Source organism: Oryzias latipes, chromosome 11, assembly GCF_053564925.1.
Source record: "Oryzias latipes strain Hd-rR chromosome 11, Olatipes_Hd-rR_3.1".
NCBI lineage: Eukaryota > Metazoa > Chordata > Actinopteri > Beloniformes > Adrianichthyidae > Oryzias > Oryzias latipes.
The window spans coordinates 3,972,022-3,984,881 of record NC_136247.1 but is presented as its reverse complement, the minus strand read 5'-3'; the positions used below and the strand labels follow the sequence as shown (position 1 = coordinate 3,984,881).

Below are 12,860 nucleotides of genomic sequence, written 5' to 3'. Positions count from 1 at the left end.
CGATGTGACATGTGCTGTGCGTACCTCATGCCCTCTGTGGACTTGTTCTGATAGTTGCAGTAGAGTTGCGGCGTGCCGAGCATTGCCTCTGTGAAAACAGCCAGGAAGCCCAGGGTCTCCACAAAGAGCGTGGAGTCCAGGAGAAGGTAGGTCATGTAGGCCGCCACCAGGGTGAAGGCCAGCACGCACTGCATGTAGTCCATGAAACGACTCCACAGCCAGAAATAGTTCCACTCAAAGTCTAAAAATGAACAAAATTAGAAAATTCATCAATGAGACAAAAGAAAATAATTGGAACACTTAGAAAGACTTGACAAAGTGTTTCTAAAAACTATCAGTGCAGTTGAGTTCTGCATTATTGACAACACAATTCCCAAAGTTAGAGGATTCAAACAACTCAACTTCAAAACATGTGGAAAACACAACAGCTACAATTATGAACAAAAAAACGGGCTAAATACGTGTAGCTTTCCTAAGAAAGTGGAGTCAGTTGAATGAAACTCAGCTGGACTCCATTGAAGAAGCCGAATCATCTCAAGCAGGATCAGAAGAAATACACAGCATGTGAGTTCAATATGGGCGCCATAGCAAAGGCTCTGAATAGCATGGGATTTCTCTGTTTTCCCTGTTTGTAAATCTGCAGACATTTCTACACCTGCTTTTTCTGTCAAGATGGTTCACTCAGTGTACAAGCTAGAGGACGGAAATGAACTGTCCTGATTTTGGCAGATGGCTGCAATGGTACAAAGAGTGGACATTTTAAAGTGGTCTGAATACTTTCTGTACCCGCTGTAGATAATTGGATCATAGCATTAAAGTGTATGGCTGCTTCTGTGTAAATGCAGATGAAGTATTATGATAAATTTACATTCTGTTCGGGGAACAGAAGAGTTGTGTTAACTTCACAGGAATCTGAGCATTCAGATGCAGATGTTTCTTCCAAACTATCATTGAAGCCACATTACTGCTGCATCATCCTGCGACATCTTCAGAAACTGTAGCTATGCAGAAACAGCAGATAATATATGAAGTAGTTTATCACCTGTAAAGACACAATGGCAGAAGCTTAGCTAACTGAGTGATACCACTCATCAAAACTAATTCATCTCTTTCATTTCTTTCTCCACAATAACTCTTCTTTAATGTTGTTTTGCTCTACAAGCATCTGGATGCTTTGAGCAGCTCCATGAAGCTGCTTCCTCTCTGGTGGATTTGGTTGGAATGGGTAGCAAGGCTGCGACAGACTGGCGACCTGTCCAGGACGTCCCCTGCCTTTGCCCACGAGTGGCCGGGATAAGCTGTGGCAGCCACGTGACCCGGAAACGGACCAAACGGGTTTAGAAGATGAAAGGATGTAAGGGTAGCAATGCTGATGAAACTAGAAGGAGCTGTATCTCCAGAAGAACCTGCAGGGTTGAATGCTGAATTGCTGAATGAAAATGAAACTTACAGGGCAATGATTGGCAAAAATAAATAAATAAATGAATGAAAAAGTAAACAATCAAACTTTACCATAAATAAAGTGAAAACACCCCAGTTACAAAAAAGATATTTTTGTGAAAAATGCCAGCACCGGGAATCGAACCAGCGAGATTTGCACCAAGGACTCCCCATGTTTTTCAATGGAGGCAAAAATCCTGTAATTTCTTGAAAAGTTCAGGGATTTGAAATACCAAAAGTCATAGAAGGAAAAGGCTGAAAGAGCTGAACATTTGAATAGTTGAATGGTTAAAATAGAAAAATTGTAGGAGTTAAGGAGTTAGCGGCAAAAAATGGCAGAAGATACTATAAGAAAGAAGGAAATAAGGAGAAACAGGAAATCAATGGGTTGAATGATTTGTAACATTCAACCCATTATGCAGTTTAACACAGTGTTTTTCAACCTTTTCTGAGCCACGGCACACTTTAACCTTAAAAAAAATCCCGCGGCACACCAAGATCCAAAAATTAAAAAAAAACAAAAAAAAACGGAGAAACTCACTCTGTATTGATCTACAGCCCCTCCCTCCACAATATCACATGCATTTTTGAGATAATTGTGTCAGAAAAAGCTGGAAACTGCAGCTGTTTTTTTTCTAAAAGATGCAATAAAAGTTAAGTTAGAAGATGTAAAAACAGTTTGATGTGTGTTTGTTGATTTCAAGACGTTTAACAACAGATCTCCTTAAGCGCTGTCACTCTCACAACCCAATGCATCATGGGAGATGTAGTGCATTAAACGGCCGGCGGAGATCGCGTCTCTGAGCTTCCTTGTTTTGTTCACTTGTTCCACGTCTGACATCGGATTCTGTGGAAAGCTGCACCGATAAAGACGAGCTTTAGCTGGTATTTTTGTTAGAACTGAGCGACTTTACGAGCTAAATCGGGACAAGGAAGTGAAGACTTTAACCACTTCTGATTGGTCAGACCGATGACATGTGATTAAGCACCCCAAGAATGATTGGTGGAGACAGTTAAAAGGACGGGACTTTTCCAAAATACAGCGGGAGTTGCAGGTGAATCGCGGTACGTCATTCTTATCAAAATGTCTTTAATAAAATAAAATAAACGCAAAGAAAAAGTATTTTACAATCTTTTATATTCCTAACTCCTCAGTGTTTTATCAGGGCCTGTTTGGATGAACAGAGAGCTGAAATCCTGGAGATGGGAAATGTTTAATTTTTCAGTTAATGAGGGCAATTTACCACGGCACACTTGACCATCTCCCACGGCACACTAGTGTGCCGCGGCACACTGGTTGAAAAACACTGGTTTAACAGATGCTATTTTGGAGGCACTGGGGCTCAAAATGAACCCTGACAAGGATGAGCAAAAAAAGCAGGAAGTAGAATAGTGACTAGTTCCACTAGTCCTCTGACTATCATACATGAAATAAGTACCTACAGGGCTTCACTCCACCACGTTTACCCAGCAAATATTTCCACATTTCATGGTTCCTGCTTCTTCAGATTCTCCTCTAAAAACTTGCAGCATTTGCCCCGTTTGATTGTTTTTCTTCCTTTGGTCGGTGGAAAGTTGATTTCCATTCACAATAAACTGAACCACACCAGAGTTCATTTGCAATGGACATAGACTAGATAGCCTGAGAAACGGAGTTCAAACCAGTTTTAAAATAAGCTTTTAAACCTGCAGACCCAAGAGGATGATCAGGGAAACCAACACAAACTGCAACTGCCCAAAGCAGACATCAGCAATGTAATTAACTACAATATGTCAAATTGCAAAAGGCTTGAGGAGTAAATAAACGTTAATAGGTCTCCTTGTTGAGAAAACCAGGGTCTAATCCTTTGGCAGACAAACAGAGATGGAAATTTAATTGGAGCTTAGAGACACATTTGGCTTTTTCTTTCCCCGAGTACCAGAACCAGTGGAGAGACCCTTTTTCTCTCCACTGTCACCTTTTGCTTGCTCTGTAAGAGGAATAAGCTCAAAGATTTTCTATGTAATCTGTTGGTCACTTTCATAGGCTGTTCTTAAAACACGGTTCAGATAATCTGGTCTCATTGAAATGATCTGGCCCAGAATGGATTAAAACATTCACTTGATGTTTCCTGTTGCTCTTTGCGTAGCGTCATGAGATGCTAGTCAGACATGACTTGACATTTATCGAATCATTAGACAAGACTTGAAGTAAAGCTGTCAGTTAGATCTATGTAAGGTAATTAGTGTCAAATTTTCTGAAGTTGGTGAAAAAGCCCTCAGAGCCATCTAACAGTTCTCGTTCTTTCTAACTCATCAAAACCAAATTCCAAAGTAATAAAATAAATGTTAAAAGGTCCCACATGCAGCAGGAGGCTGAAATATTACTGAACAAGCTTTAGGGGATTGTTCATGCATCAGCAGTTCATGCATGATGGGAACTGAGCCACGGTGATGCTGAATTTTGCTAGGATGAGGACACGGTGTAGAAAGTGGTTAATACAAAAATCGGTTCTTTGCTGCATGCAAAAGTCTTGGACTTTTTACTCTGAAAACCATGGCAGGCTCAGGTACGATAGCCTGTAGCTCCTACATTCAAAGCACAGTTCTGAAAGTCATTTGAGCTTTTATACTTCACTCAGTCATTTTCTTAGGCATGTAAGAATGATGTGGAACGTAACGTGCTTCCGGTTGTTGTTGTTTTTGTAAAAAAAAAAAAAAAAAAACTATTAGGAATACTGAACAATTGTTAGTGGTCTTACAGAGTTATCTTGAACACAAAAATGCAAAAAAAAACACATCAAAATTGAAACAATGATGACAAAAGGACTAAGAGTACTATTATCTTTAAAGACAAAAGCCAACAATCTCATCTTAATTTCAGTGTGAAAGGGGCTCTGATTGTACGATTTAAAAAGCAATCATATTCAAGCATATTGTATTTTTTGGTCTTTGATTGATTTATTGAAGCAACAAACAAGTGTTAACCAGCTTCACACTTAAGCTGAGAGTTTTCACACCAATCCAACAATTTTTGAAAAAAAATCATCAGTGTGTGGTTTCTACATAAGAATTTCCATTAAGACTCTTCTGAAGCTGAAAGATTTGGCGTTAGACATGGTCACCTCTCAGAAGAATGAGGTGTAAGAAAGCCCTGAGGAAGAGCGACAGTCAGGTGAGGCTGTAGCCTTTCTAGGAAAGTGGGACTGACCAACAATGTTACCTTCTTATCTGTTATCCACTCACTCAAGGGATGACTCATTACAAATTCTGAGCTCAGACTTTGGGTTTTAAACCAAAAAGCAAATATAATTTGTTTGTGTCCCTTTGATAAGCATGTGAAGCAGCTGAAATAAGTTTGATTTTTTTCCCACCTTTTGGATTTGTGAATTTCACAGATGTGCTATTCTTTTCAATGACTTACTTTATATTCTACTTTTTTTCATATTTATAAACAAATGAATGAGAAACTTCATATCTGCTGGACGAAATGTCTTGATGACTTCAGGCTTCAGTTGAAGAAAGAAAAAAAAAGGAAAGTGCAACCCTGAGCAGGACAGCGTGTTTACCTGGATTAGCTGTGATTTTAAACACGGGTAACAAAGACCTCCGGTGCAAGCGGTGAAAACAAGGACATTGCTGCAGGCTTCATCAGATCTGCAGAGATGAGTCAACCATGTCTATATAATCCTGGCTGAAAGCAAATGAACAAAAATGTGTCGATGGTTTTAAAAGAGGATTTAAGACACAAATGCAACCAAGGATGGCATCTGAATCAGGTTTACCGTGTCTAGTACTGAGCAGGCTCAGTTTCTATCAGCATGGACCTCAGGAGAAGACAGTGAAAAGTAGGTTAAAGACAAAAACACTGCTGTTGCATGTGTTAATGTCTAATCCTGAGCAAACTGGTATTGTATGACTTCATGCCATCAGACATAGGAAGACAGCAGATGTTTATGACATTTAGGGACCGAAATGAATTTAATGTGTTTTCCTTCGAGAGATTACATTTCCTGATTCTGACATTTAGATGGCATTTAAACATGAATCTGCATGTAAACGCATGGTACCACTCCAATTGTTTCGTTGTAAAAGACAAAGTGAATAAATCTCAAACCAGGTCCCAGACTTCTGTCAGCGGGCCATAAGTCATTCCAGAGGAAGACCAGTCGTGATAAGACGACGAAACACAAAAAGCAGGCATTTCCAAAGGTCCAGTTGCGTTACTGTTCACATCACGGTGAAACCAAAGCTGTGATCTGTGTTTTAAAGGCGTGTTTATCCTGTCGCTGCAGATGAGAGACTGTGCAGTCATAATTGCAGAAGGCAGAAGATTGTGTGGGCCAGTGTAGCAGCATGCTGGTGCTGCCTGATAACAGTCCGACGCAGCAGGAAGCCATGAAGAGCTACAGTGCTGCATTTACTGCCAACGATACTGCTGAAAACGCTCAAAATGTTTCACTAAATCATTCAAGACAATACAGGACACACAATACACAACATTTACAGCTCTGGGCCATAAGATTACTATTGCATTATGTAATACAGACCTATTTGAAAAGTTAGCAATTCATTAAGTTATTTGGGTTTCTCAGAACCACAGCTTTTGCACTTTACTCCATCTTTTATTTTATTTCATACTTTATCCATTTAAAGACCTGAAAACAAAAATCATTGGCTTTACCAATTGGTAAGTCGCCTCTTGACTGCCATAGTTGTTCTAGTGAGTTAAAGGTGTTGATCTTAAAAGCAGTCAAAGCCCCTGTGGTCTCTTAATACTAAAACCTGTCTTTCCATTTTATCAATTTACTAAGAAACATGGTCTTAAATCTTTTTAATCTAGAAGATATTTACAAATATTTGTGTATCACTATGCATAACTGTCCTGTGTGGTCATAACACATGCACGGATTTTATAGCAAATCTCAAGTAGCAGATCACATGCATAAAGCATTTAGAAAGTGCACAGTAATTCTAAAAAAGTATTTAGCAGTCATCAAGTTGTAACATTCAAAAAGCTGAGCCTGCTCTGTAATGCTCATCATAGAAACGCCTCAACTGTGAGAAACAGCATGTAAAAAAGAAAATCTAGGAAAACTCAGATCTGTTTGATTTAAAATAATTTATAGGGATAATGGTATAGACCACAAGTATTTGGTTCCCTCAAAAACCAAGAATTATGTCCCACAGACCTGTTACCTGGTATTTAAAAGGCTCTTCCTCTACTTGTGACCTACTTGTTTGAACTGCTTATTTGAATAAAAGTCACAATAAACAGTCAGACTGCGACCTCTTCATCATGACCAAGACCAACGAGCTGTCAAAGTACACTAGAGAAGAGATTGTAGACCTGAACAAGACTGGGATTAACCAGTCTACTATAACAAAAAAACATCTTGGAGAGAACAGATCAATTGTTGGTGCAAATATTAAAAACCAGAAGAAATACAAGATCACTGACAAACTCCTTCCGCCTGGAGGTCCATGAAAGATCTCAGCTGGTGGAAAAAATCCTCCAGAGAACGGTGAGGAAACAGGCCAGAACTGTACGGAGGAACTAGTCAATGACCTGAAGAGAGCTGAGACCACATAACAAAGGTTACTATGGTAACACACGACGTGTTCATGGATTCAAAAACTGCAGAGCTCTAAAGATTCTCCAGCTTAAACCAGAACATGTCCAAACTAGGGCAGCAGGATATGAGAAAAACTCGCCATTTGCGATATTAGTGGTCAATATCGCAATGTAACTTGCGATATCTGAATAAATAGCAAAACAAACAAAAAAAAAAACAATATTTCCATTTCACTGCAACAGTTTAATTTAATTCAAACAAGAGTCCACATGACTTAAAATTATACTCCAAATGACCCTCGTCTTCATAGTAGGCGAACATCCAACATAAAAGGGATGGATCCACTTAGTCAACAACATGAAGGGGTCCATCCGATTGGTCGAATGCATACATTTATTTGATTCGTTAAATACGTCAAGCTGCCATAAGATTGTTTTGGCACATTTAAGGTAACCATTTATCTGAATTTTTGCTGTCTTTTGCGATAAGCATATCACACAGCTTGATATCACGACAACGATAAGTTTGGGATTTATTGTGCAGGCCTATTCCAGCCCCGGCTAAAGTTCTCCATTGAATGATCCGGAGGAGGACTGGATGTGATAGGATGACTGGTATGTATGAAGAAAAGGATGAAGGGACCCATGTACGGTGAGATTTTGGATAAAAACCGTCTTCCGTCAGTAAGACCATTAAAGATGAAACATGGCTGGATCTTCCAGCATGACAATGATCCAAACCCATCCCCATGGCAACCAAGGAGAGGCTAAGAGTTTCAAGGTTCTGAAGCTAGTCACTCTCTGGACCTCAAGCCAATAGAGAATATGCAGAGGCAGTTGAAAGTCTGTTTTCCACTAAGAGCCCTAGAACATTACAGCTTACAGGAACCAAAACTGGAGCTACAGTGTGTGAAAACCAGCTGAAGATCTACAAGAAAACATTTGACCTCTGTCATTGAACTTTTGTTATTGACTAAATGTTTGTTTTTTCTGCTCCATTTTAAGAATAAACTATGTAAAAAACAAACAATGTGATTTGGATCCTGGATCCTTTATTTTATTTTTTTGTTTCTGTCATGAACCAAACTCAGCTTTTTAAAGAAGAACAACTTGCAGAGTTAGTGATAAAAATTACTTTTATGCTCCACTGTGTGCTTTACTGCAGTTATCAAAATAGGTTGATACATTTTAATCAACGGAAGACTTTCTGCTTCATCAACACAATTCTAAAAAAAGGCATAAAACAAATGAACACAAAAATCTTGTGAGCCAATCCGCTGAAACTAAAAATGTTCCTGAGCACAGAGACGCTGATGGCAGCGATGGACTTCACACACTTTGTGGCAGCAGTGGTGGCAGTGTGTGGGAACACACTGAACTCTCCTTTTGATCGCCCAACTTCTCTGCTCAAACACTCACAGCAATGCAGTACATGTGTGGGAAGACAAGGGTCACAGTTGGAGATTTCAATTACTAGTTTTTCAACTCTTCTCTGACAACTTCAGCAAAGCCCTGGACAGATTCACTGGAAGTACTCCAGAAAATCTTTACCACCTCACAAAAAACATCCACCAGAAAAGCAACAACATTTTTATAAAAGACTGACAAAACAGAGCAGGAGGAAAGATCTTTATGCAGCTTTTCTGAAATGTTAGAGCTTCCCTCTTCTGGAAGGTAACTAATATTTGAACTGTCAAATCCAATGACAGTAGAAGAGGAAACCACTGCAGGACAGAAGTAAGGACTGACCAGAGAAACAGCACCTTCTCTTCTTTGCTTTCCACCATTATACTGATCCTCCAATCATTGCTTTAGTTATATAACTCAAGGTGATATTCATTATTTCATTGCATGAAGAAGCTGCCTGCAACACAATTAGTGTTTTATTTACTGATAAATTCAACCAACACATTGAACCAGCTTTAACTTACAGAGACGTGTGCTGTGAAACAGTTACCAAAAAGATTGTGATACGGGAATCCAGCCAACACTGAAACAGAATTCAACCATGACAAATGTTGGAAACCACCCATCACAGGGTTTCTTTACATAGCAGTTGTTCAAAACATCTTATTCCAGTCCTTAATCCATTTGTCCTTGGCTCTGGTATGTTTATTCTCATGTTGCACACAAAGTGACAGTAGTGTTGTCATATTTGTTTCCACCACCACTTCAGCCAATTTACTGCGTTTTTCTATTTTGAGTTGAATTTCAGGACAGAAGACAAGAACTGATTCGGTTGCATCATGAAGGTTACCCAAAGCCTTCACAAAAGCCTTAATGAGTTGTCTTTGTTGGTATTGCAACATGTATGACAACAATGAAGGAGAAAAATACACGAGGAGAACAGTGATGGCAAACAGACTTTTAGCTGCACTCTGCTCTTATTGGTGCAGAGTATGGCTGAAGAAAACAAGACCCCACTTATACAGAAAATCACAGTACAAAACAGATGCATGTGACATGGGGGGGCATGGTATTGGGGCCCCAGCATCATGCCGCAAGGTGCTACCAGCTCCAGCATTGGGGTGTTAGAAAACTGAAAGCAAGAGGAGCTGAGCATGTTCCTGCCTTCACATACAAAGTAAACATCACTCTCTAGAGCAGATAGTATTGAAAACCCAAGGGCAAAACACACTCCGCCAAGAAAAGTCAGATTAAATAGGAGTTCCTTGGTAGCAGCAGACTTATCTTTCTATCGGCCAGCTGTGCCCTTGACTGGTCTGACAGAGTCTTTGAGAAACTTCTTGGACAAAAAACTTGATTTGGTGAATTCAGTTTTCTTATGATCATTTTGCCTCTGATCAGTGGAGAAATTGTTTCCAAGATGTCATCCATTTTCCACACCCGCTCAGAGGCCGCGAGCACATGGCCCTGTTGAAGATTTTGGTCGGGTTGTGACTGTCTTAACCAAGATCTTAACTGCCCAATGTTTCTCTTGTTGCTTCAAAACTACTAGATAAATCAAAAGTCTTTCAGTGCCAGAAATCTTATTATCAAACATTCAAATAAGTTTTCATCTTCCAAGAACAACCGGGATGGACACGCTAACCTCCACTTGTCCCATCGATTGTTGGTGTGTCCAGTTCCACAAATTCCATGAGGGGAGGAAGTGGCCGCTTTCACGTCTCTTTGTGTAGAAAAAATGTTGTCGATCAAACTCAAAGACAAGCTTTTTAGCTCTATTTTTAGAGTGAGAATGAAAGAAGAATGTCAAAGAACGCAAAAGATTAAGGCTCAGAGGGAAAGACGGGGCAGACGACTTCGAAAGACCCAGGAGGAGGGAAAAAAGGGGGCCTGAATCTGGCAGAGCAGGAAGAGTAAAGGTACCTGAACGCTTTGAGATGGTAAACTCTTTATCAATAAACAATAGATAAACATTACTTGTTTGTACGTATCAAACAGTATAGTACGTTTTTAACCATTTTTAAACTTCATTGTCATTGAAGTTTCCTTGCAATGGACTGGCCAATTGTCAAGTAGGTACCACGCCTTTACCCTACAGTGACTGGGTAGGCTCCTGCATTCACGTCACCCCAAATGGGAATTCAGCAGATTTGGAAAATGAATGGATGTGATTGAAAGTTGACTAAATTGAACTGTAGAACCCCAAAAACTAACATCCCTAGCAAGCAAAGAAGAAAGAGGATATAGAAAGTTTTTAAAAATGGATATCTTTGCCAAAAGAGCATATATGTATAATATATATAATAATAATAATATATGCACGAATGTTTCCAGTCTGAACGGCTCCCTGTAGCATTTCCTTTTTAGATGCTGTGACTGGAACAGATGCTTCAAAAAAGTCTGTTCACTTGCTGGGATTTCCAGCTGCAGCAGAAGAACCTGAATAAAGCTGAAGAGGAAAAAAGTGGCTGTAAAGGCTGGAGCGGCTGCCTGCTGAGTGAGAACACAAAGGCTGTAACATTTCCATCCAGCTTTCCCATCATCCACTCGTGCTTTATGGTTTGCTGACACTAATTCGTTTTATACGGCCGGAGCTCCTGCAAAAATCCAATCACTTTTTACCTTTCGGTCCTGAAAATAAATATTTGACTCTAATAGACATTAAACATTGGAGAAACTTTCCTCTCAGCTGCTGTCAAAACTTTCCCCACAGATAAGTCATTTTTTTTCATTAATACTTTTATCTCCATCTGAGCGATTGCCAGAAGTCCGGATGGTGACACAACTGAATGATCTAATGTCCTTCTAAGGCTGCAGTAGGCTTTACAAGCTGCTGAACCATTCATCCTGTCCAAAAACTACGAGACACAAGGCCGTTCACAAGACAGAAACTAAGTTACAGCCCGCAATTGAACATTGACTCTGCAGAAAATGTTCATAGTCAACTATCAAGACTCATTATTAGGCTTTCCCAGGAAGTTTTCTTTAAAGTTTTTCATCTGGGCACAAACATCCAGCTGCTAGATGGAGCTGCCTGCAGGGATAATGTGGCTGCAATTATGAGAGCTTCTGAGAGCACATGTTGCTATAGAAACCAGAGTGGCCATGAAAACGGCTTCTGCCTTTTTGCCATTATTTATTATGGGTGAGCACAAATGACGTGAAAGCCAAACTATTTCCCAGAATGCATTAAAGTTATGACATATTAAGGACATTTGCAGTTTTCTTTAAGCTCTCTATTTACTATCCACTACTGCCACCTACTGTTAAGACTTAAGACAGCAGCTCAGCAGTTCACTTCATGAAGAAGAGTAAAAGAAATGTACAGATTTATTAGATTTTACAACATAAATTTTCCCAGTTTTGCTTTTTAGGACAAAAATCCATCTGACATTCTTTTTAACCAGCCATCAGAATGAAAGTTTTCATCTTGATACCTCATAAAGCTTCTTGTAATGAAACATTTCTTTTCATTCCATTAGACTTTTTAAGGTAAAAAACCCACAAACACCAAAAAAAGATGTAACTAGAGTGAAAAACCTGACCCCTGCAGTAGAGAAAAAGGTCAGCAGAGGACATGGGGGGGGAAAAATAAAACCATCCCAACCTGGTGCGTTCTGGAAAAGTGAGCAATATATGCCATTTAATGGACCGGTGTAATGCAGGTGTAAAGGATTACAGCATCAATAAAGCAATCTTTATAACAGCCTCACTCTCCTTAAGCCTTAGTCACCCGTACTGGTGCTGTGGGTTTTCGGGTTCTCTGGGCCCACGTAGGGTCGTAAACAGGATGGGCCGCATCTTAAGAGGAGCGGAGGTGTGTTCGGCAGTTCCCTTAAAGGACGTCATGAAAATGGAACATCTCAGTCATGAGTTTGGTAACTATATCGAGAAGAACTTTTTGTATTTTTCGCTCCCACAAAGAGCGCAAGATCACCGCTGGGGGTGTGACGATAACCGCATCACCGCACTTTTGGCTTTTTTTTTAAAGTTCTGCATATGGTGCGTGATTGGAACTATAATAAACGCATTAAACGCATTCATCTTTGCTGCTCATTCTACAACAGAATTTTCCGTCTCGCGAGGAAATTTATTGCGTTCTAATTACTAATTTCCATTGTTTTCATTTCCATTACAAGCTTACGTTCTTGAGTGCGCGAAACGGCCGCCCACCGGAGGATTTTGTGTTGGGGGGGTTTATTACTGTTCTCCTTCACTCTGTAACACCAAACATGCGCTGTTAGATTTCCATGAATATCACTACATGTTTTGTTTGGGAACTATTTTTTGCAGCGTAACGTTACGTGTCTGTAAGAACAAAGGCAGAGCCTCCTGCCCCGCGTTCTTCATGGGTGTCAGGCTTCATGGCTACAGGAAAGGTGACAAAGTGTCTGCAGTCTGTTTATTACTGGGCAATATAGAATATTCTGAGAAGATGTCTGTACCAGAGAGCAGCTAG

General features: G+C 39.9%; 1 protein-coding gene across 8 annotated transcripts in view; it reads right to left on the bottom strand.

The window, feature by feature from the left end:
- slc66a2 (solute carrier family 66 member 2) overlaps nucleotides 1-12,860 on the bottom strand; it is a 35,805-nt gene that overhangs the window by 15,780 nt on the left and 7,165 nt on the right. For all 8 annotated transcript variants that reach the window (XM_078954545.1, XM_078954544.1, XM_020707368.3 and 5 more), the window contains one exon: nucleotides 25-241. In XM_078954545.1, the coding sequence (XP_078810671.1) occupies nucleotides 25-241 (217 nt within the window). The remainder of the gene's footprint in view (nucleotides 1-24; nucleotides 242-12,860) is intronic.